The 24,019-nt window shown below is 51.4% G+C and overlaps 1 protein-coding gene across 33 annotated transcripts in view; it reads left to right on the plus strand.

Moving 5' to 3' along the window:
* Window positions 1–1,892: 1,892 nt before the first annotated feature.
* Window positions 1,893–24,019, plus strand: part of PEG3 (paternally expressed 3) — a 30,378-nt gene continuing 8,251 nt past the window's right edge. The window contains exons 1-13 of one of the 33 annotated variants that reach the window (XM_081275699.1): window positions 2,674–2,999; window positions 5,181–5,291; window positions 5,946–6,127; window positions 6,213–6,296; window positions 7,232–7,653; window positions 8,203–8,908; window positions 11,896–12,037; window positions 15,295–15,370; window positions 17,916–18,074; window positions 18,605–18,691; window positions 19,398–19,487; window positions 20,307–20,407; window positions 23,250–23,352. In XM_081275699.1, coding sequence (XP_081131825.1) covers window positions 18,059–18,074; window positions 18,605–18,691; window positions 19,398–19,487; window positions 20,307–20,407; window positions 23,250–23,352 — 397 coding nt within the window. In that variant the 5' untranslated portion in view covers window positions 2,674–2,999; window positions 5,181–5,291; window positions 5,946–6,127; ... (4 more) ...; window positions 15,295–15,370; window positions 17,916–18,058. The other 32 variants (XM_081275697.1, XM_081275724.1, XM_081275727.1 and 29 more) reach the window with 32 other exon arrangements.

A 24,019-nucleotide genomic window follows, 5' to 3' on the forward strand; every position in this document is an offset into this window, starting at 1 on the left:
TTAAACCTATTTAGTTGAAAATGTAAGACTGCTTCCTAGCGAGAAGCTATTAATGGAGAGTAGTGACTCAGTCCTGGGCAAGACCATGTAGCATTTAGAGGTTGAGTGAAGGAGAAGCCCAGTTGTGATGTATAAGAGGTGGTTGGTGTAGAAGAACAACCAGGACTGTGTAGTGTCACCAAAAATAAGAAAAAATAATGTGGGATTTTGTTCACTATTGTTTGTTTGAATTCAGATGTTGAATGCTGCTGTAAGATCAAGAACGTTTCCTAGCTCATAGGGAATAGGTGAAATTGTCAGGCAGTTTCAGGCATGTGGAAGGAATGGATGCCTACCTAGCATACATGTTAGGGAATACGGAGAGAATATGCAGTAAGGTCCTTCCGTTGTGACAATGGGTACAGGGGAATGGAGTGGTGGCTGTGGAATCTCTTGAGAGCATATGGTATCATGGAAACAAATGATCCGGGATCCAGAAAAGCTGGATTGTGGAGACGGAGAACGAGTTCCTTAGAAATATGTTAAAACCACCTCTAAATCTCCCCAGATATTGGGATTCCCCCAGGAGCTCCAAAGCGGTTTTCGCAGTGGGATCCCGGGCGTCTGCATTGTTTAACAGCTTCCCCATTGAGCCTAAGGAGTGGCCAAATTTGAAAATATTTGACCTCAGAGTAGGAGCACACGCTCACCTCTAGTCCTGCTGCTAGGAGCTTGTTTTGAAGGTAGGTCTACACAGTGAGCACAGTGTTTTCATTCATATTTTATGTTTATGTTGCATTGCTGAAGGGCTGGGGAGTCTCAGAATGCATGCCCCCTCCAAGACCGCAGCCTCTCAGCACAGCAAGCAACTACTGTTAACTCCTCCTTTCCTATAAATACGCGCTTTAATTTGGCTGTATTCTGTGTGCTTTTAGGTAAACTGCTTTTAATAATAAACTGGGTCTTAGTGGGTTTTTTCTTTAAAATTAAAATCATTCCACATTTTTATTGGCCATATAAAATTGCAGTGTGGATTTACAAGAACACAGTTCAATTCTCTGCAGTGCACATTTTTAGTGACCATCCCTGTATGTACATCTCTGGGTATTTCCTTCGCCTTAGTTCCTTGAGAGCGGGATAGCTGGATCAAAGGGTACATTAATGGACTTTCGGCAGCTCATCGGCTGTACGGGTTTCTGCCCAGGAAATGCAGAACGCTTCCCGCTCACCCGCCACGCGCCCTTTGGTGGAGGGGCGGTGAATTTCCACCAGCCTCGCCACCTGCGCGTGTTCTCCACGCTCGAGGACACACTCACCGGTCCGCGTGGGCTCCGGCCACGGCCCGTGTCGGTATCCTGGTCCTCGGGCTCCACGGCAGTGCGCGCGGGCAGTCCTCGCGCGTTTCCCTGCGAGTGGCTAGTCGTGTCCCTCTTGCCCGTTTTCTGCCTGGTTTGGTCCTTGTTGGTTTGCAAGAGCTCCTCATTAACTAGTAGGATTAGCCCAGCATTTTTCGTGCGTTCCCGGCAGAGTAGCCTCATCGTCCACGCTGTGGTTCGTCTTTAGACCTCTATGTGTGTTTTCCCGGATTTTCATTTTTCATGTCGTTTAGTCAAATGTGTAAGTTTATCTTTTATTCCCCCCATAGGTTTTGCTTTGGGGCATAATTTTTGAGCATTTCTCCGGTTCACCCATTTCTTTGGGGGTGCACCTTCCCCACCCCGCCCCCATTTCCAGACCCTGCTTCGGCCCCTAGCTCCCGCGCCCGCTGGTTGACGTCAACGCCAGCCTTCGCGCCAAGCTGTTGCCACGGCAACTGCTGCCTGATCCGCAAGGCGCGGAGGCGTGGCGAGGGCGGCATTGCCGCGGATTGGCTGGCGGAAGCCCCGCCTCTGCAGAGAAGCCTGACAAGGAGGCATCGGGCAGCGCTGGCTGCAGACGCTGGGCAGCTGCTGGAGGACGAGGATCGGAGGAGCCAGAGATGTCCACCCTCGGCTGGTGGCGCCGCCGGGCGCCAGGTGCTGTGTGGACGTGCTAGACGGGCTGAGCCGGGTGCCGTGCTTCGCTGCGCGGTGGGCAGGTGAGTCGCTGCCCGCCTGCAGGAGCGCACCCTCCCGGACTTTGACCGCGGAGGAAGGACGGTGTCCAGGTCGCGCCCTGCGGGCTCGTGGCAGCTGTCTTGTGGACCCTCAGGAGGGGCGGGCAGAAAGGTGCTGGCGCTATCATGCTGCGGGCTGCACAGGGCTTGTAGCAAGCCTGTGCTCCGCACCTGTGGGAGTCGCGGGAGGGGGTGGCCAGATTGCCGCGGGGCTGCCGTCCCGCTTGGCTGGGGTCTCGGGGCTCCGGGGGTCTCCGGGCTCTGCCACGCAAAGCGTGGTTGCCACTTCGGCCAGTGGGGCTGCATGTGGGAAGGTGCCAGAGAGCCTAACACCCTGAGGAGCCGAGTCCAGACAGGGGGACTTCAGGGTACCATCCTGAGGCACCCAAGCCCTGGGGACAGACGCCGCGGGACCACCCCATCGCGGCAGTGACGGGTCTGCAGCCCGCGCTCAGTACTGCGCTGCCTGCTGGGGGAGGAGCTTATTTTGCCGCAGTGGCCATGGGAGGGGCCACAAGCCACTGGGGGTGGAGCCAGTCTTACGTGGGAGGTGTTTTGGGCTCTGCCTGCTCTCCGGGCGCCCTCTGGTGGCGGCGGGTTCTCTTAGACGGGATCTAAGCGCTTGCCGCGCAAGCGTCATTCTGATTGGTTGTCTGAGATTGGGGCGGAGCCAGGGCTTCTGCCACGGCTGCCTCTTGGGGTTGTGGCAGTCTTGTCTAGCCCCGCCTGTCCGGCGCCATCTTTAAGGGGCAGGGATTTGCTGCGCAGGTGCAGTCTTGGCTGATTGCTGTGTAGGGCTGGGAGTGCGGGTCGTGTCCTCGGCAGTGCCCGGAGGCTGTGGGGTGCTGGCAGTGGAGGTGCCACCCTGACTGCTGTCTTTTCTGGTTGGTTCTTTGGCCCAACCTGCGACTTCAGGTGGAGCCAGGTGCTGTGCGCCTAATTTGCCGTAGCTGCCGCGGTACTTCTGGTCTAAGGGACAGAGCGGCAAGTTGCAGTATTCCCGCGGCTTCTCCTGGGGTGGTGCGCACTAGAGTTTCATTCTGTTATTGTCTGGGAACTTTTTTTTTTTTTTTTTTTTTTACCCTGGAGTGTCTCAGGCTCCAACTCTGGAAGGTGTTGAAAACGGGAAGCAGCAAAAAATGTGTTGTACGTTGGTGTCTTGTGGACGGGCAGGAGGGGTGCCTTGTCCTGAGTGACTCTCCCACCCATGGTGTAGACTTTGTTGGCCACAGAAGGGCGCACGACGCTTGCTGCGGCAGGCGCTGTCCTGAGTGACAGCTGGGCTGGCTGCGAAGGGTAGATCGGAGGGAGGGGCTGTCTCCTGAGTGACTGACAATGCTCAGATCCCGCCCACTCAGGCACCATCTTTTCTGGCCACCTGGGGGCGTGTGACATTTGCTATGCAGGTACCATCTTCATTGACAGCTGAGTTGGCTACAGGGGGTGGGCACAAGAGGGGGACCGTCTTCTGGGTTACTGACGGGCAGCAAGGCCCCGCCCACCCTGGCGTAGTCTTCGCTGGCCACAGGGGAGCGCCCGAGGTTTCCTGTACGGGCTCCATCGTCACTGACTGTAGACTGGCTGCAGAGGGTGGGCCCAAGGGAGAGGCTGTCTTCTGAGTGCCTCAGAGGGCATCAGTCCACCCTGGCGCCATCTTTGCTGGTCATTGGGGGCGGCCTTTTGTTTTCTACCTGGATGCCGATTTGATAGCAGTGCTGGCTACAGGGGGTATGCCTGAGGGAGGATCTGTTTTCTGAGTTACTAATGAGCCCGAAGAGCCCACCCACCCTGGCGCCATCTTTGCTAACCACAGGGGAGATGCCTGACTTTTGTATGACGGCGCCATTTTCATGGACAGCGGCTGGCTGCAGGAGGCGGGTCCAAGGGAAGGGCTGTTTTCTGAGTGACAGGGACAGCAGAGCCCCACCCGTCCTGAAGACCTCTCTGCTAGCCACAAGGGGGCGGTTGACGCTTACTGCGCAGGTGCCAGCTTCATTGGCGGGGCTGGCTGCAGGAGGGCGGGCCCAAGGGAGGGGCTGTTTTCTGATAGGGACAGAAGAGCCCCGCCCACCTTGGAGCCATTTTTGCTACCACTGGGGGGGCGCCTGATGCTTTCTGCGCAGGCGCCATCTTCTTGGGCGGCCTGACTGCAGGGGAAAGTTCTAAGGGAGGAGCCATCTTTCAAGTGACAAGGACGGTAGAGCCACGCCTACCCCGGAGACATCTTTGCTAGCCACGGGGGGGGGGGGGGGGGGGGCACCTGATGCTTTCTGCGCAGGTGCCATCTTCATTGGTAGGGGCTGGCTGCAGAGGGCAGGCCCAAGGGAGGGGCTGTCTTCTGACTGACAGGGACAGCAGAGCCCACCCACCCCGGAGCCATCTTTGCTAGCCACAGGGGGGCGTCTCAAATTTACTCGCAAGCTCCATCCTCATTGGCAAGGATTTGCTGCAGGGGCGGGCCCAAGGGAAGGGCTGACTTCTGAGTGGTGGGCCCACGGATCCCCACTGGCCTTGGTACTTTGCGTGTTGGCCGAAAGGTGGCAGCCCAGGACTTCTGCGCAGGTGTCATGTAGAATGACAGCAGGACTGTGGGCAGGCCACAGTCATGTTCTTTCAATCTGTGCAGGTGTCATCAGGTGACAATGGCCCACCAAGCCCCGGCCGCCAAACTGGCTGGGTGCCACACATGCTGCCGTGTTGCCACAGGGTGGGGCTCAACACTTAACCTCGCTCTCTGCAAACATGGGTCCAGAATTCAGGGGGTTGATATACTGGGGGAGGTTATGGAGGGGGGGGCTGAGCATATGATTTGGGCGTCTGGGTAATTTGGAGGCTGTGGGAGCAGAAGGGATTTTACTCAAATTCCACAGCTGGAACAGCTGTAGGTGGTCCTGAGAGGCAAGGCAAGGGGAATTGGGGGTGGGGGCGGGGGTGGTGATCTGGGCAAGGGCTTGGCAAGAGAGGCTGGCCACGCCCATGGCTAGGAGAGTGTGGAGCTTGCACAGAGCTTCTGGCAGTCTGCAGTAGCTGAGCATGTCTGAGGCTCCAGGCTTGTCTCCACTCTAGCTTTTTAAGTCCCTGTCTCCTTTCCCCTTCTGCCCTCCAGGAGGTAGGAAAAGTGACACACAGGATTCTTCCTTTCCAGTTGTGGTTAATGTATCCATTTATTAATGGCTAATATTAATAATGGCTGACACTTATGGAGCATCAGTAAATGGCAAGTAGTTTCTAATAAGTAAACTATTTCATCTTACCAAAATGTACTCGCCTGACCCTGGAACAGAAGCCAGAAATGTGATGTGAAGCTCCCTCCCCCGGGGCCTCCAGTTGGTTGAATAGATGCTGTTAAGTGCCCTGGGGTTTTAACTATGTATTATGAGTCCACTGGGAGCGTGTTGATGAGCCCTAAAGCATTACACATAATTAAGTAATGATACAAGTGTCTAATAGTATTGGTGATGATAGCATTAAAGTTCTAAAATAGATAGTTCCTTCATACTTAAATTTACAGCAAAATTAAAATTCTGGTCCTACTGCACTGACTATTAAGTGACAGAACTGGAGTTTGAATTCATGTTTCTAATGGGTGCCTATATTGGTATACCATGTGATTTCTGTAAAACACAAGTCAATTTTCTATTTGTAAATGGCATTAAGTTAGTGTCTAATAGTTTTCCTAGGAAAATAGTAGAATTGTGAAAACTAGTGTAAATGTGAGAGCTAAACGCTATACCTGGTATTGTGTAAGAGTTCTTTCTCAGTCGGGTTTCTCCAGTTTTTATGTGCAGCATGTATCTTTGCCTTTAGAGGAACGCTTAGGGCCACGTGCATAAGTGGTTATATGGATGACTGAATTGCTCTCTTAATCTAGAACCCAGAGGTTTGGAGACATCCCAGAGCGGACTTCAAGGCCCTTGACATAACCTGGTCAGGAGGCCCTGAGCATAGCAAGGATGCAGCATGGACCTCAGGAGTACTGCCCATGACCATCATCCTGGGCAGTGAGGCTGCCCTCCTGGTCTCACTGGACCTGTGCTGTTGTGGGAGATACAGGTGGACCTGGGTGCTTGTTGACTGCTGAGGAGCCTGTAACTGCAAAGTAAATTGGGTGCTTCATGTTTTGTTTTTCCTCCCACAGCTCTGCCTTCTTGATCTTTCACCTTCTTGGAGACAGCTGGCAAGAAAGAGGGACTAGGTCCAAGCGCTAGGTGGCTGAGTCCAGGTGAGTCGTCCTTACTACTCACACTGCCACACTTGCCTCTGGAGGGAGCCCTGTGCTCCCACACCTTGACATTTCCCTGCTGTGCATAATGTTCACATAGCCTCAAGAGCACCGTCAGACCCTCACAGTCTTCTGGCTGTGTATGCACTGGCCAGAAGTTCTCCTCTGTGATCTCATGCCGTCCCTCTTGGTGTCCTACCTCTTTTCCTAGCAGTCAGCCACTCCTTTAGGCCTCCTCTTTCTCTCGTGGGGTGATTTAAGAAGTGTGAGAGATTTGATTCATCTGCCAGTATTGATCACATACACTTTGTGCCGGGCACTGGAAACATGGCTTTAAGTGGGAAGGGAGGTGTCTTCATGGAGCTTGTAGTCTCATGGAAAACACGACTGTATGATTCAAGTCTTTTGGGGCACATTTGTCAAGGGGAGCTAGTTTAATCTGGGAAAGACCTTGTAAGTCCTCCCTGAGGTGGTTGGGCACTTTAAAAACTGCCTCCTAAAGGACCATGAGTTGTGTGTGTCATGGGGAGAGTAGTCTAAACAGAGGGTGAGATGTTCCTGAGAGATGCAGAGACAGGAGCCAAACTCCAGGACACCTAGAGCAAGAGAAGAGCCCAGTGGCGCCCGGCTGAGGTGAGGCAAGGTAAGTTGGGCTATGCTGTTAAAGGCCTAGAAGCCAGCAGCAGTCATTCAGGCATGACTTGGTGTGCAGGGGAGCCAGGAGGTTTTCCAGCTGTGGGATAATGGGACACGACAGCACATGTGCATTCGCAAAGATTGTCTGGTTGCAGAGTGCACAAGGGTGGGGTGGACACGGTGGGTGGGGGAGATCACCTTGGAGCAGGTGTCAGGTGGTGGCTTGGAGTTACCACACTGGAAGAGGAGAAAGGCACTGAGGAGGGTGACTTCTGAGAGGTCACTCTCTTTGTTCCTAGTTTTCAGGATTCAGACCAGACCAATGACTGTTTTAACATGGGGAAGTGAGCAAAATAGCCAGTCGTCATTGATTTGTTCAGCCCATTTGCAAGATTTGACACTCCAGAAGTGAGTGAGGCAATCCCTGGCCTAAGTGTCCATTATTTCCTGTTGTAAAGAAATGTGCTTACCCAGTAGCCTGCTCTGCTGGTGGTGGGGACACTCTTGGGGGAAGGCCAGCAGGCCAGAGTGGCCCTGCATGGCTTGCTGTGCTCCTGACCTGAGTGGGTTCTCTAGGTGTCCAGCCTGTGCTGAAACCTCTAGACAGTGAGAAGCCTCCCCACCTGTGGACTCACATTTGTAGACCACATTCAAGAAACTCAGAAACTAGCCTGTCATGGGAACTGAAATCAGATGCTCCTGCTCCCAGATGATGAATCGGGTTAGTAATTCATGGCAAGAGGTGACACTAGCAGGGACCTAAATACTCAAAAGTGTGTGTAACCAGCAAATTGTCTCCCTGTGGCAGAGCCAGACCTGTACAGGAAAGGGAAGCATAATGGGGAGGTTGCTGGATGAGTGCGAAGTCCACCTGAGGGTGTGAATGCGTGCAGCAGCACCGGCCTTAGGCGCCGTGCAGCCATCTGGCCTGGTGATGCTCTTGGTGGCACTATAAGAGGACCAGATGCTCCTTGCCTGTTCCCTTCCTTCCCCAGTCTGCACTCAGATTAGGTCTGAAAGAGTCACTCTCCATTGCAGAGTGTCAGATGAGCCATGCTTTGTGGCATTTTCATGCCTCCCATCTTTTAAAAAATGACATCAGCCAATGACTGATTAAAAATAGCGGTCAGATAAGTCATAATGGTCTGGGAGACAGTTTGTTTATTTAAAGTAGCTTTATTTAAAGTAGCCTTGAGCTGTTTTTGTGCTGATCACAAAACTGAACTCTACTATTTCCTCTCTTTCTGAACTTTTGGGGAAATCCCTCAAGAGTGGACAACAGTGAGGAGTTTTTGCTGGAGTGTGGTAAGTGCTGAGCTTATTCAGGTGGAGGTGAGCCCAGGATGCTAAGAGATCACCTGACAGGTGCCACCCACCAGGCCAGAGGGTGGAGGTCGTGGCCCATGTAGTAGGGTGGTGCTCATCCTCTCCTTGCTCACATTCCCCCATAAAATCCTTACTCCTAAGCCCTCTTGTCCCATGTGTGCCTTGTTCAGAGTTAATTGAACCATACCAGACAATTGAGCCTGGAGCAGTGGTTCTCAGGTACAGTTCTTGGAGCACCTGCCGAGCACCTCTTTCCTGAGGAAATGGCCTCTGGAGTTGTCCTGCATGGAAAGGAGCATTTTTCACATAAGCACTTGGTGACTCTTCAGTGCACCTGAGTTTGAAAACCACTGCCTTAGAAGAAATCAGATGGCAGCATGCACTTTCAGATTCGGAATTTGGATGGAGGGATGCTGATGAATCTGTCAGGGCTGGGTGTGTTGACTGGAGGTGAGGCAGGCGGGGGGCTGGGACAGTGTCTTACTCCCTGTGCATGTTGAAGTGGAGAATATCGGTCTGCTGAAAGGGGCAGGAGAAGGGATCAGACAAGAAGAAAGGAGAGACTGCACACCATGCTGCCCCTGGGAGAGAAGAGTAGCCTCCTCGGTTCCTGATGTCAAAGTCCTCAATCCCAGGCCCCTGTACGTGAGGTAGGTAGAACCAGTCAGGGGCTGGGTCTAGGGGCACCATGGTGAGGGGCCAGAAGTAAGTAAGTGGAGAGGGGGCAGGAGCGTGGTGGGTTCTCCCACCCCAGTGGGCTATGGGTCAAAAGGGGGCTGCAAGCTTTCTCTCTTTCCTCACATGTTGTCCCAGACACATCCCAGTGTCCTGCATGTGTCCCTGTTCAGTTGTACACTGACCCATGGCTTCTCTGAGTGAAGGCAAAGATCTACCCCACTTGTGATGAATTTCATCTTTATTATGTGTTATGTTAGTTGTTAGATCCATGCTTTTTTACTGAATCTTAGGAAATAGAATTGTTATAAAATTTCCATCACACAGACGCCAGTGGCACCACTGTTACCTAGCAGATATGGCCACTGTTCTGTGGTTCCAGGTGTCCCCGCTCATGAATGAAATTCCCTCTGCATACAGAAGGCTGTATTTAGGAAAGGCTCCTCAGAGGTTGAAGAGCAGCCAGATGCCCATCAGTGCCTTCATCTGCCCAGCTGTGGGAAAGGCAGCTTTATTATTGGCTCACAGCATTTGGCCCTCCCCATCCCTTGGTCCTCTGGCCCAGAGTCAGGCCAGTTCCTGTGGGCCGTCCCCTGACCTTGGCCGGTACTTGACCAACATTAGGATTCCTACTCTGGAGAAAGCAAAAGGGAGATGAACGTGAGAGGTGTATAAGAGCCCACCTTCAAGCCAGGAAGTGAAGGAGGTGAGTTTTCCCTGTGGCTGGAGCTCAGCCTTCATCAGTGGTGAAGATGAAATGAGGGCTTTGGCATGGAGCTCAGGGCCAAGGAGTCAGAGAGCATGCCACAGGAAGGTGCATGCAGATAGCACTGCAGGATGCCTGGGCATGCCTGGGGGCCTCAGCTCTGAGAGAGGCCTTGACATGGGGACCCCATAGAGGAGAGCGAGGAGCTAAGGAGCATCAGGAGACCCAGCACGAAGGGAAAGGAAGTGGGAATTGAATTCACTTCCACATTGTAGATTGAATGTTTTCTTCCTGGTTGTGAACTTAAAATAGCATTCTAAAAAGATAGGGGAAAGGTTCCTTTTACTAATCACCTATTTGTCTAATAGATTTCCCCATTTTGTGACTAGCCTTATGGAAGCTTATATGGCCATTGTCTTCTGTGTCAGTGGCTCTGTGACTGTAGCTCTATGTGAGAGTGTGTCATCTGTCACACCTTTCACACCTAGGCGTTCTCTCTGTTTTGCCCTCCGAAGAGCACTAGATCCCTTTTTGTGGACATTGCCATCACTTTCTGTATGCAAATAATGAGCTATATATATGCAGTAAGAACAACATGTCTAGGTTTATAAGGTTAATAATACAACATAGCAGATCAGTGGGTGTGGCTTGCAATTTCTACATTGAATATTTTGCAGGTGCTTGAGTTTTGTGTTAGAATCGGGAAGTAAAGCTGTTAAGTTTTCTTGAAACATGACTTAACAATTAGGTAACATCAGGGTAGAGACTTCTGCTTGTTCCTTGTTAATGAAATTAACATTCCTCCCAGGAGGAATGCTGAGTTTGGGTGCAGTGACTTGATGTAGTTAGAATAGGGTGTGCTTGTCCCTACCTGAGTGACTTGAGCTTCCAGAGTGTGCAGTTGAAATGCAGCATTTCTCTGGGGAGGACTGACACAGCTCTTGTTTTATTGGTCTCTGCCAGTGTCAGAGGCTGATCTCCCTTGGAAGTGTACACTTGGGAGGGGGGTCAAGCAGGCATGGTCTACTGTGGTCTCTGCTGTTATAGGCTACCCTTTACCATTTAGGCCTAAGAGAGATCCCAGCTTCTGTTTAAGTAGGTAGTCCTTCTCCTGATTTAAGACGCTCCTCTGCTCTACACTGGATCTGCACGAGTAGCTCTAGACCCTGTCAGGTCCTGGTGAGTAGTCAGTCCTTCTCCTGATTTAAGACCCTGTTGGGTCCCATGGTCCGCTGGTCCTCACACCACACCTTGGTGTTGAGAGAACTTGGCTTCCATGTGTTTGGGTCACCTTTCCAACAGACTCCCACCCCACAGACCCTCTTATATAGAGTTATGTTGATATTTCTGTGTATACTCTTCCAGGAGAGCTGGGTCACATGTCTGTCAAGACCCCTTACCAGAAGGAGAGTCACCTTTTTTGCCACTGTTTGTTTTTACGGTTTATATACATCTTGTCCACTTAGATCCACCTGGTGTCCTTCTGTAAGTTCTTAAGGGTGTTTGTTTCAGTTCTTAAGGTTTTGTCTGGAGTTCCAAATGCTTTGTTATATATTCATGAGAATTTTTTTCTACTCTTAATGTAGATTTTCCTACCTTGCTGTCCTTCTGGTATGGGTTTCCAGTTCAGAATGATGCTTTTTCCACATCCGCCCTTTCCTAGGACGTTGAGAAGATGTTGATAGTGGCCGTGTGGGGGCACCGCTCCCATCATAACCACCTCGGAGAGTGACTTAGTGTCTGATGCTGCACTTGCTTGCACTTCCTTACGTTGACCACTGGCTGAGAGTATATGAGGAAGGACTGACAAAGTTATCAACAAGTTACTTTGTAACTTGTACTGGCTGCTCATGGGCCCCCCAACCCATTAAGAATAGCAGTGTACCCTTGTAGGACATCATCCTCCTATTGTGGAATAGCCTTTCATGAGTTATTTCTCAGACTTTGCTTGATGGAATTTATTGTTTTTGCATCTAAATGCAAAAAAAAAAAAAAGTTTATTGAACAGTTTCTATAAGAATACTAGGATGAAAAAGGCAACAGATGCCTTCGGGGACCTGTGGGCAGGGTATGGGTACAGTGCCCTGTTGGGGTCAAACATAGTCCAGCACATCTCTGATTACTTGGGTGCCTTTCTAGACCATTGTTGGGCAGACTCCTTCCTTAGCCTTAACATTTCCTTCACTGATATTAGACAAACCTGGAGACTTTCTTCCCCTCAGCCACCTGCAAACACATATCTTCTGTTTTCTTCAGTGGTAGGCGTGGCTGTTGCCATGGAGAAGCTGTCCTGGGGAAGTGGGGGCCGAGTGGGTAGAGCAGTTATGCTTTTGATTGGCCAGACTCGCTGTCCCAGGAAGAGGTCACCTGGCATCTGGTCTGCCCCAGCAAGGGTGAGGTGAGTACGGGGCCCTGGCCGGCACTGACGCCATGTCAGACTCCACTGCTGGTTGCCTCTGGGCTGTCAGTGGAGGACAGGGTGAGTCAGGGGTAGGGTTGGGCCCCTCGGCCAGGAGGGTCGCTGCCCCTTTTGCATGCGGCCCACCTGGGCTCAGGTAGCCCTGCAGGAGGATGCCTGCCAGTGCTGTCCACCCTGACTCTGGCCCCAGGTGTTAGGACTGCAGCCAGGCAGCTGCTGCGCTCTAGCAAAGCACGCCTCTCTGCTGCTGGCCTGTCCCTCCCACTGCCCCACATGCCGTTCTGCACCCAGAGCCTTGCCTCTTATTACTAGTTGTACATCAAAGGATTTAACTATAATTTGCAGCTGACTTTTTTAGATTCTTTTCTTATTACTATTTTATTTACTTGTCTTATCTTTGTCTTTAGACAGAGACTTGCTCGTTCAAAAGGAAGAGACAGTTTTAATGTCTTTAAACAGAGGCCAAATTGGCATCCAGAATGCAGTTTGCTCCTGCACTGGCCAGCTGCTCCCTCTCCAGCATCAGTTTTTATCTTTTAAAATTTGCCCATTTGGCAGGTCAAAAAGATGTTCATTGTAATATTTATGTTTCTCTGATTTCTGATGTTAAATACTGGCTTTTAGCATCACTGATTTTATGAACTATGTATTAGTTTATTTTCACATTGGATTGGTTACCTTTTTCTTTTTTAAAAAAATATTTATTTTTTTAATTGTAGTTGGACACAATACCTTTATTTTATTTGTTTGTTTTTATGTGGTGTGGGGGATCGAACCTAGTGCCTCATGTATGCTAGGGGAGCGCCCTACCACTGAGCCCCAGCCCCAGCCCCTTACTTATTTATTTTTATGTGATGCTGAGGATCGAACCCAGGGCTTTGCCTGTGCTAGGCAAGCGCTCTACCGCTGAGTCACAACTCCAGCCCCTGGTTACCTTTTTCTTAATATTTACCTTCTAAATATTAACTAGTATCTGTGTTGCAGATTGTTCTTCCCCTCTATTTCTGGTTGATTTTTACAGTACAGAAAAACTTATACCCATCTTTATTTTCATTTTTCCATGTGGTGGTCTCTGCTGTTGTAATTGAGCTCGAGCACACTCTCACCTGTCCCCTTTCCTATTGTGCAAGCAGTGCTTCTGTGAACACACTTTTGAACAGTTTACCCTGGGGCACCTGGGCAGATCTGAGTTAGATTTCAGAAGTGGAATCACCATTGTAGAGGATGGCATTATATTTATGTACAGGTAATTGGGGGGTGTGATTGAGAGGTGCGTTCCAATTGCAACTACAATTTCCATAAGAGTTTATTGGGTCCAGGAGGTTTCAGAGTTGATTCTTATGTGTTTTCCAGATTACCTGCCATATCCTCTGCAGATAGCCAGATCAGGGAGGGACCTTGAACTCAGGCGTGGGTGGGATGGCAGAGGAGGGAAGGAAAGGCTGGGTTCAGCCTCCAGGCAAAGGTGTTAAGGCTGCCCATACCCCTCAGCAGGCAGCCCAGTCTCTGAGGGCCTCGGCAGTCGTCAGTCAGCAGTCTGCTTTTGTTTATTTTGTTTTAACTCTGAATTTATTTTTTTGAATAGGTAATACATGCTCATGGTAAAAAATAAAAATAAAAACTAAAAACAAAAGGAGACTATACAATGAAAAAGTAAGTTCCTCTCCCTTTGCTGGCCCCCAGTCCCTTTCCCCAGAGGCAGTCACATCAGTCATCGTTAATAGCTTCTTAAAAATCCCTCTAGGAACTGTCTGTGTAAACACTTCTGTTTTCATAGTTTATTAGAATGTTAGAAACATCGTTATCATCTCATACCCATTTATCCAGAGGTGCCTTGTTATTTTAAGAGGTCTCATAATAATTCATTGTATAAATAGACCATATCTGTTAGCAACACTTCAATGAACATATTCTTGCACATGTGTCATTACATATCTCTGGGATAAATTCATTGAAGTACAATTTATGGGACAGAATATGTGCACTTTCAATTGTGGCAAAGTCAGTCACCACAGCAGTGTACGAGTATGAGTGTCTCTTTACCTGCTCATAGATGTACAGGGTCCATCTGTGATCATCCTGTTCCTAAGCCACCATACAATGCCCCCCCCACTTTTTTTTTACTCTCAAATGAGTTTTCTCTGCATTGTAGGAAAATGTGGCTAAGGTCTTTTAAAGGTTTTCATTTAAAATCATCTTTCATTGTCCAGGCTCTTATTCACAGAGGCTCTTCTGTTGGCCTGGTCAGAACACCTTGAGATGTTGACTGGTCCTCTCTGTACCCTGCTCTTGGCCTTCTCAAGGAAACTGTGACAGCGTGGTGGTGCATAGTCCGCCGCCCTCCTGCCACAAGGCACTCGCGGGCAGCCAGGCAGCTGCACTGCTGCTGAGCAAGAAGCCTCCTCTCTCGTCTGTGCTCTGGAGGTGTCTCATAATGTGGCAGATGCTTTGTTCATGGAAAGTTTTTTGGGATGCCAGGCATGGTGGTGCAGGCCTGTCATTCCAGCAGCTTGGGAGGCTGGGGCAGGAGGATCAAAAGTTTGGGGCCAGCCTCAGCAATTTAGCAAAGCCCTAAGCAACTTAGTGAGACCATGTCTCAAAAAACAAAAAGAACTGAGGATGTGGCTCAGTGGTTAAGTGCCCCTGGGTTCAATCCCTGGTACCAAAAAAGAAAATTTATTTGGGACATTGCTCTTAAATCATTTCAACTTTTTAGATTTCTTCTCTTGTGGTCATATTTTCCTCTTCCTGAGTAAGTTTTGATTATTTATATTTTATTTTAAAATGATGATTTCCTATTGAACTTTAAAGCCTATAGTTCTTATAGGTGTTTTTCACCAGGGCTTCATGCTGCAGACACCTGCCCTGGCGGGGAGCTTCCTAATGCAGAAGTGCGTGTGTAGATCACAGGGAGGGAAGGCCGCCTCCCTCTCTCAGGGGCCCCTGGGTGTCTGTGGCGTTCTCTGCCGACACAAGGGAGTCAGGTGTGCCTTCCTTAGTGTTGTCTTTGTCTTGGGCTTAGAAACTCGAGTTTCATAAAGACAATTGGCAGTTTTCTGCTCCTCATCTCCAGCTTGATTTACGTGGCATGGGAATGGCCTTTTCCTGAAGACCTGTAGGGCCTCACCCCAGCACTGTACCAGTCCCCAGCCTTTGGGGATCGACTTCTCTGATACTCCTTTCAGACTCTTCCTGTTCTCTTAGTCCATGTATCTCTTTCTTTAAAATGTCTGCAGGTACCTTCGTTTTGACTCAGTTCCTGTGGATAGCTGCTTGGTCTGACGTTCCAGAAAGGATCCTGTTTCCTGACAGGTGACTGCATACTAAGGGCGTCTTGTCACCCAGGAGTGGAGGCCCATGTCATCTAGTGCACCAGAGTGTCCTCTGAGTCTTGGGTGCCACAGAGCAGGCTTGGGTCCTCTGCCCTTGCCTTTCTTCCTCCCAGGCAGAGGACTCTGCTCACAGCTGGTCCTGGGTGATATTGGCCAACCCTCACGTTAGAGATGCCACACCAGCTCTCAGGAGCCCAAACGCAGGCCTGTTCCCTTCGCTTACCTAGCAGGTGTTACCTGTGATTCTCTCTGTATCTTGATGCTCCTGAAAGAGGGCAGGGAAGGAGTAGCCATGTTGTCAGGCTCTCCAGCACTGGGGCCCATATGCGGTGGGTGGTGCCCTGTGTGCCCCCATAAGATGCTAATACCAAAGGATAAGAATGGGGGTTTGTGGAGGAGGAAGGGAGCCCGTCACTGTGAGGGAGAGGCACAAGTTCACTGAGGTCAGCACACGGATTTCCAAGTGACAGAGTCTGGTTAGAGACTGAATAATTGAAACATTCTCAGATTTCCTTTAGACCTTTTTTTAAATCTTATTGAGATATGATATTTGTACATCTTTATTGGGTGCTAGTTCTCTTTTTTTTTTTAATTGAAAAACATTTTTAAGCTTTATTTACTTTCTTTTCAAAACAAAGGTAGAGTAGAGCCTTTTTGCTGCAGATGGTCTTGTGCTTCTCTGAAGCTGGAAGCCCAAAACTCTCAGGTGTTGTACAGGCCCCCCAACCTCTTGATGCTGCTGTACTTCCTTGCCCCAGTGGTGCTGGCCAGAAATAAAGGGCTACATCATGAAACTTAGGTGGCAGCAGAAGATGACTTGAGTAAAATAAAGTGCAAAGTCTTACTCAATTATGTTACGAAAGAAAGATTGAAAAATCAACATTTACATCCAGCCTAAAACGTTTAAAAATGCAAGAGGGGCAGAAAATAAAGACAAGTAAATAATTGAATTCAGTAAGAGACAAGAGGGTCATCCAAATGGGAAGCTGGATCCTTGGGGACAGACTAGGCCTTGGACCAGTTAGATGGAGACAAGTCTGCTGCCTGGGCCTTGTCTGGGGTCTCCCACATCTAACCCCACTTCCCCAGAGTGCCAGGCTCTGTGGCAGGAAAGCCCCCTGCACACCACCAGGGTGACACGCGTGTGTGAGTGATCCGGCCCCGAGGTGAGGGGGACGGGGCCAGTGAGGCCTGGTGGCTTCCCAGCATGCTCTTCTGGAAATAGTGGCACAGAAGTCCACCCAGGATGTCCCCCGCCCCCCAAGACACTCACACCCTGCTGCTGCTGGCGTGTGTGAAGATTGTGTGTCTGCATCCAACACTGATTCTAAAGTGGAACTTCATATGTCACGTCCCGCACGCCACTGCAGTGTCAGCTCTGACCGGGCAGTGGCGCGCACGGGGTGGGCTTGGCCTCCACCCCTCTTACTTGAGTTCTCACTTTACTGCTAGAAGACAGGCACACACACCAGAGAATACCTGAGATGATCCCGACCTGTGTGTGAGACACTTGATGGACAGAGGGCATGTCAGGGAAGACGTCTGAGGGAGTGGACTTGGCCTGGGCTCAAGGGCTGCATCTGGGGCCCGGTGGCCCTCAGAAGGGTGTTCACTATGAGGGAAGGCACCCTGGGGGGACTTCCCTGGTGATGTGCCAGCCAGCCTCCTGCACTCCCTGCCCTGCGTGCAGCCAGGAGCCCTGGGCTGCCTCCCACGGCAGCACCCATGCAGAGGCGTTCGTTGCTCAGGGAAGGGAACCCAGTCATTCGCCACTACTTCACCTGCTGCGAGGACTTCGGCATTTGTGTGGTCCTTCATCTTTCACACGTGGTATCCTGAGTCAGTTGTGGTGTTAGGGGAAGCAATGCACAGACCAGGCAAGCTTGGCCCCCTTCTCCTGTCCCTCCTGGTCTGGATGGGATGCTGACCTCTTGTTCGGCCTGGACTGAGCAGTGCCCACAGGCTTTGCACTAGGCAGTTCAGCCTTCCAGGTGTCTCAGCTCACTTCAGCTTTACCTTCTGACAGGGTTGGGACCTGTTCCTCCATCCCACAGACCACGCAGACCGCCTCCATCACATAACCCCGGTGACAGGGAGCCTCTCAGAAATAGGTCCTGTCTCACTGCTGAGCCGAGGCCGTTTCCCGACACAGTGCTGATGCGAGTGGGGACGCAGCCTCGCACTGCCACCCATCCTGGGCTGCTGAGCTATGGGCGTCCTCAGTGTCCACAGGTCCCTGGGACCAACTGTCTCAGGCTGCCAGGTCTTTCCTGTTGACTTACACTTGGCTCCTCCAGTGAGAACCTATTTAGAGAAACTCTGTGTTCAAAGCACTTTGTCAACACCAAGTCTGAGGCCCTACCTGTGAGCTAGACAGTGACATGACTGGAGGCCTATGCTGTTCCAGGAGGAGGCCCAGCAGACTCTGAATGCCTTCATCGAGTTCTGGAACTTTCTCTGTGTGGAAGGCACAGGGCCTCACAGGCTCAATCACAATCTGACACCTCTGCTTCAATTGGTTGCAGCCAGAGACCCGCACCAGGGAGACCATCGAGTTCTGGATCCTTGAGCACCACCTGGCCATCAGCCCTAAGGAGTGCCAGCCTTGGGTACGAGAGAGACCAGAGAACTGCCAGGCACTGCCCCTGTGCTAGAGCACTGCAAGGAGATGCACCAGCCCGACGGTGAGGACTTTTAGGGGAGGCTGGTGGGCATGACCAAGGGCTGCCGTGGCTCTGCCTGGGCCCTGCCTGGGCCCAGCTATAGCCATCTGAGCTGTTCACTCTCTGTCTGGGGGCAGGGGTGAGGGGCCATCCTGTGCACGCTGGGATGAGCCTCATCCGTGACCACCTCCCACTGAGTGTGACCCCCAGATGTGTCTTCATGCTTAGCCCAGTGTCCCCTGTGGGACAGACAGCCACTAGCTAAGCGCTGCCACTTGAGTCAGCAGAAGGAGGAGGGGTGCCGTGAGGCAGAGAGCCTGCGGGACCCACGCCCTGTGGCCGGTACTGCAGGAAGAGCCTGTTGCTGGCTCTCTCTGGAGTGAAGGAGGTGGGTGCAGCCCTATTCGCCACGAGGTCTTCAAGTGGCAGAAGTGGCTGGAAGCCACCGAGGGCTCTGAGCTACTCAGGGGAGAGTGGCAGAGGGCTGGGGGCTGCTGCGAGAGTGTGGCCAGAGGTGGTGGCTCGCTGAGCTGGCATCTCTGTCCCCTCAGACGACAGCAGCAGCGACATGACCAGTGATGAGGAGATGAGCCCCAGCAGAGGAGCCCCACCACCTGGACCAGGCCGCGCCTCCAGCAGTGAGTAGCCGCCCACCAGTCCCACACCCTGGCTTTGTCTGCCAGGACTGCCCACCTGCAGGCAGAGACACTAAGGCCCCCAAGGAGACGGCCAGTGTGCCAGCCTGTGTGGTTGGCATCACTTGGGTCTGAGGAGAGGGAGGCGGTTGAGACATTTGATGTGACAGCAATAGCAGATGGTGTGGAATGTGGGGTTCTGACCACAGTGAGGCACCTAAAGCTGTCTGGAGGCCGTGCGAGCAGTCCCAGCCTCCCCCCGGGGAGGTGTGCAGAAGGGAGCGCTGCTCTCAGGGAGGCTGTGGTCTTGGGTCTTGTTTCCTTGCAGCACAGCAGTGTGCACTCTTGAGTTCAGCTGGCCTGAGCAGGCTGAGCACGTCTGTGGCCCATTTCCTAGGTTTGGACCTGACCACTGAGGAACGGAATTAGGAACACATCCCAGGGTCTGGGGGGAGCTGGCTCTGGTGAGCTTTGGGACTTGCTTTAAATGAGCCATACTTGGGCCAGACTTCAGAGCCCATGTTGCAGGTATTGGGTGGGGATCATGCTAGGGTCCCAAGCCCTCCATACAGGGCCGTCTCCTCAAGGGAGAGGCAAGGCGTGTGTGTGTGTGTGTGTGTGTGTGTGTGTGTGTGTGTGTGTGTGTGTGTGAAGGGAGCACAGGTGTGTCCCAGCACTTCATGAGCTACCCCAACATCTGGCTGCCTAGGTGACCGGGAGCGGGAATGGGACCGGAGGGGCCGGAGCCGAGACATGGAGCCTCGAGACCGCTGGTTGTACACCAGGAGCCCTAGAAGCAGTAAGTCCCCTGGGGTCTGCATGCCAGTACCTGTGCCAGGGCCTCAGGAAGGCCATGCTGCTTGGTGTGGACTGTGTCCTGGTTCCTCCAAAGTTGAGTCCAGGCCCCCGTGTCTGAAGCTCCTCTGCAGTCTTTGCCTTATGCACCTATCTCCATCTCTGTTACTCTTTGCGCAGTATTTTTCTTAAGCTGGCATATGTTTTTAAAAAGCTAACAGTGTCTCCGTAAAGACTGCTGGAAAGATTGGAAGTAGGAAACACCTTAGATAGAAGGTGTGATCATGAAAGACAGACATGCTATAGCAGTGCAGCTGCCTGGCAAGCCTTCCGTGGCCTGGTATAGGTGTGGGATGCTCCTCCATGTGCCAGGCCTGAGACCTCCCTGTGAGTTAGGAGAGCATTAGGAACTAACAGACATGCTGATGAACTGTTGGTGTCCATATCACCAGAAGTCATCTCTTGTTCCTCACTGGCAGTCGGGCACCCTGAAATTGCCACCAGGGAATAACGTGATTGACATCTGCCAGGAGTTCATGGTGTCTGGATGAGCCTGAAACATGGCAGCCCCAGCTGAGGAGACTGACAGGGCTGGGGGGTGTCCTGCCCAGACCAGGCAGCTTGAGGCCTGACCTCCGCTGCCTGAGACAAGGGACAGAAGGATGAGGCTGCTGTGTTGTGGCAGTCGAGGGGCATTGCCATAGGAGGCAGAGAAGAGACAGACACTGGCACACACACCGGGTGGGCCGGGAGCTCGGGGGCAGACCTGAGTTCCGCCAGGTGGGCTGGACCTTGTTCCTTCCTGACGCTTTTTTCTTTCTAGGGCTGCCTCAGCGGGATCTTTCCCTTCCTGTGATGGCAAAAAGAAGATTTGGAATTGAAAGAGATGACAGGGACTCGATGGATTATGAGTCCCGCTCCCAGGTACGCTCAGTGTTCCTCTTTCCAGAAAAGTGTCTTCATTTCATGGCAGAAATGCCTTTCCTACCCCAGATAACGTGCTAATCTGCCCCCTAGAGCCCACTGACAGCCAGGAGCCCCCAGTTACTCCCAAAGGCACCTGGGTCTGTCCCAGTGCAGGACAAGTGACTGAGGTCACTGCTACCTGTTTCCTCATTCACCCATGTGGTCCCAGGAGCCCTTGCCCTCAGCGAGTGTGTGCCACTTGATAGGTTGGTCACTGAGGCCCCTCCCTGTGGCCAGAGAGCAGAGTGATTCTGTAAGAAGGCCGGGCCAGAAAGCTGTGCCTCTACAGAGCACGGGCAGTGCAAGCCGTGGCTCTGGAGCTGATGAGAACAGAGTTCAAAGATGGCCCTGCCACCTGCCAGCCGTGTGGTCCTGGGCTGTTGACTCAGCTAAGCTGAACCTCAGTTTCCTCACCTGTAAAGTGGATGTGGTGCCTGTCTCCTATCACCCTGGTGTGGAGTCAGGTGATGCCCTGCGTGTGCTGTGCACCTTGTGCCCCTGGCTCCTGGCTGTGCACTGTGCTGACTGCTGTGGTGGTCACTGGCTCGAGGCGCTGTTTGCAAGGGTAGGAGAAGGGACCTGGGTGTGAGCTGGCCCTGAGGAAGGAGTCCGACAGAGAAGAGAGACAGCAGCTTAGCCTTCATCCCTTCATAGCTAGGCCTCCCAGCAGACTGGAGGCCCCGGCCCTGGGCAGCACAGCGGCCACTGAGACACAGGTCCTGCCCTGACAGGCCTTTGACAGTCCCACAGATACACGTGCTCACACACGTTGTGTAACCGCAGAGTGCAGCAGCCTAGCGCTGACTGGCGCCTACTGAACGCAGTGAAACTGCAGCAGCAGGTGACGCAGATGGACTTTTAGGGTATACAACACAAAAGATTCTCTCAGGACCTTTTAATCCCAGGTGTACTCCTTCAGTTGTCCCCTGTACAGGTCCTGTTGTGAAGACAGCATTGTGCTGTGCCAGCGTTAAGCCAGCACCTCTCCTCCAGGGGACATGACCACAGCTTGTGTGCATTTAGACACCATTGTTGGTCACAGCACAAAGTGAACAGCTGTTTGAAGGCCTGCCACTGTGCTGATGACTTAATCCCAAGTCAGAGCATCTTTTTTTTTTCATCAAAGCAGTACAGTTGAGAATTTAATACACATTTATTTTATTCAAATTAGGCAGATAGAGAAATATAAAAAAAAGTCTATCCTCCTGCCTCTGGGCTCTGCCTTCTCCAGGGGGGTCCCTTGGCCTCTCACTTTTCTCTCTGCCAGACTCCATGTTGTGTAGTCTGTTTCCTCTCTTGTCACTAAAACACGTCTGTGGGCCCCTTGCTCTTCCTTTTGCAGGAAGAGTGAGTGCAGCAGCACCTTTGCCAGGCTGAAGGTGCAGACCTGTGCCCACGAGCTTTCTGCAGGAGACCCCAGAAGGGCAGTGTCAAAGGCAGACTCTGCTTCTGCAGAGGCGGCTGTCTCAGTGTTGCAAGGTCTCCTGGGTTTTTGTGGCTTGTTTATTGTCCTGGAAACCCTAAGCCCCATCTTGAGGTTTGGTCATGAAGCCTGCTGCGCAGCCTTGCCCTGCCTAGTTTTCCTTACTGTCATGCTTGCTTTCTAACAGACACTGGTTGTCACTTACGTGAGGCTCCCCCTCAGAGCCAGATCCTGTGCCCTGCTCTCAGTAGGAGATGCACCTTGTTCTGCAAACCTCATCTTTTTGGGCCACTTTTCCCATGTTTCTATAACATCCAATGTCTCTTCCCAGCAATAGAACTACAGTAAATTTATTCTCAAAACTTCTTTATTTTCTTTACATACTTTTTCTTTATTCAGACAACACATTACATTTCAGAAGATCCTCACCCCCAGTGTTGTAAGACAAATAGATGCTCTTCTCCCAGTTTTACACTGAAGAACCTGAGGGTCAGGAATTGAGTGTCCAAGGTTGCCAACTCATGCAGGGTACAGGCCTCCTTTGACCCAACAGTTTTCTCCAGCTCCAAAGCCTATGGACTTCCCACAGCACCGTCTTCCTCTTAAATCTCTGCAGGTCTCAGTGCCATCCTCCCTCTGGCAACTAGCAGAGGTCCCTAGGATCCTGCAGAGAAGGTTCTCCTGAGTACTGTAGGGATTTAAAATTTTTAGGGTAATAGCTACTAAAACAAAGAGGATAGGACCTCAGTGCCTGTGGGTGTTGCTGGGTCATGTGGAAATCCTGCACACTAGAACCCTGTGTTGTAGCCATAACCTGCAGTGGAGGAACTGGGAGGGAAGTTTAAATCGCACTTTCATCATGACCAGATGTCTGCTTGAAAGCGTCTTCCTTCTGCTCCCAGAGTACACATGCGGGTTTGCTGTTTAGCCTGTTGGGCTTTCCCACCAGTCCCCCTCTGCACATGCTGTACTCTCACACACCACTGAAGGCCCCCTGTGAGGACCTCTGCTCACTGTTCAGGCCTGCCCTGAACTTTCCCTCCACAAAGTCTACTTAGCATTTATTATCTGTACCCCAATTTACTGTTTATTGTTCTCTAATTGTTTCATGAGTCTTTTCTTTCCAACCAAATTATAAGCTGCATGAGGGCAAGGAATATGTGTCATGCGTCTTTGGGATCTGCCTCAGAGTGTAGCACCAAGGTAGGTACGATGTAGGCCCCTAGTAACGCTTGACTTGGATCACTCAGAACCCCCAATACTGTGAGCACTTCCTGTATAACTTCATATATGTAGCTCCCATGTCGCCAGCATTATTCTCTTTTGGGACATCCATGCGGATAGACCCCATTGAGAGGTCTGTGCTTGTTCTTTTAGGATGCGGAATCATACCAGAATGTCGTGAACCTCAATCAGGACAGGAAACCTCAGAACCCAGTCCAGGACAACATGGAGAACTACAGGAAGTTGCTCTCCCTGGGTAGGGAGCTGCTTCTCTTACTCTCAGTCTGGTCATTGGGCCACTTTGTCACTATGATTGTTTCAAGTTGCAGGATGAGTCCACACTAACATAGTTGGACTTCAAGGGTAATAAGAAGCCTTTGAAAATTTTCAGGCAAGAGATTTTTAAATGCCTTTTAAAGAAATCTCTTGACTTTGGTTGAAGAATAGCTTGTACAGGTGGTTGTGATCAAGGAGATGGCTCTTGACACAGAGTTAATATTTTTTTCTAGAATAAATGACAGCAGAGATTTTTAAAAACACATTTAGAATGGGTCTTGAGTTTCTGTGTGAACTCCACCCGAAGAACATCTAGCCCCAGTTGGTAGCAGACAGTTGGTGGTATAGGCCTGATGTTAGAGAGCAGGTAGGGAAGGACTATCAAAAAGGAGGAGGAAGGGGGCTGGGCTGGGGCTCAGTGGCAGAGCGCCTACTTAGCATGCCTGAGGCACTGGACTCGATCCTCAGCACCACATAAAAATAAAAGACAAAATAAAGGCATTGTGTCCATCTATAACCACAAAAAAACAAAAAAAGGAGGGAGGGCTGGGGATGTGGCTCAGTTGGTAGGGTGCTTGCCTCGCATGCACAAGGCCCTGGGTTCAATCCCCAGCTCCACAAAAAATGAGGAGGAGGACTGGCCGTGA

The sequence above is a fragment of the Spermophilus citellus genome (assembly GCF_964194105.1).
Source record: "Spermophilus citellus genome assembly, chromosome: 18".
Taxonomy (NCBI): domain Eukaryota; kingdom Metazoa; phylum Chordata; class Mammalia; order Rodentia; family Sciuridae; genus Spermophilus; species Spermophilus citellus.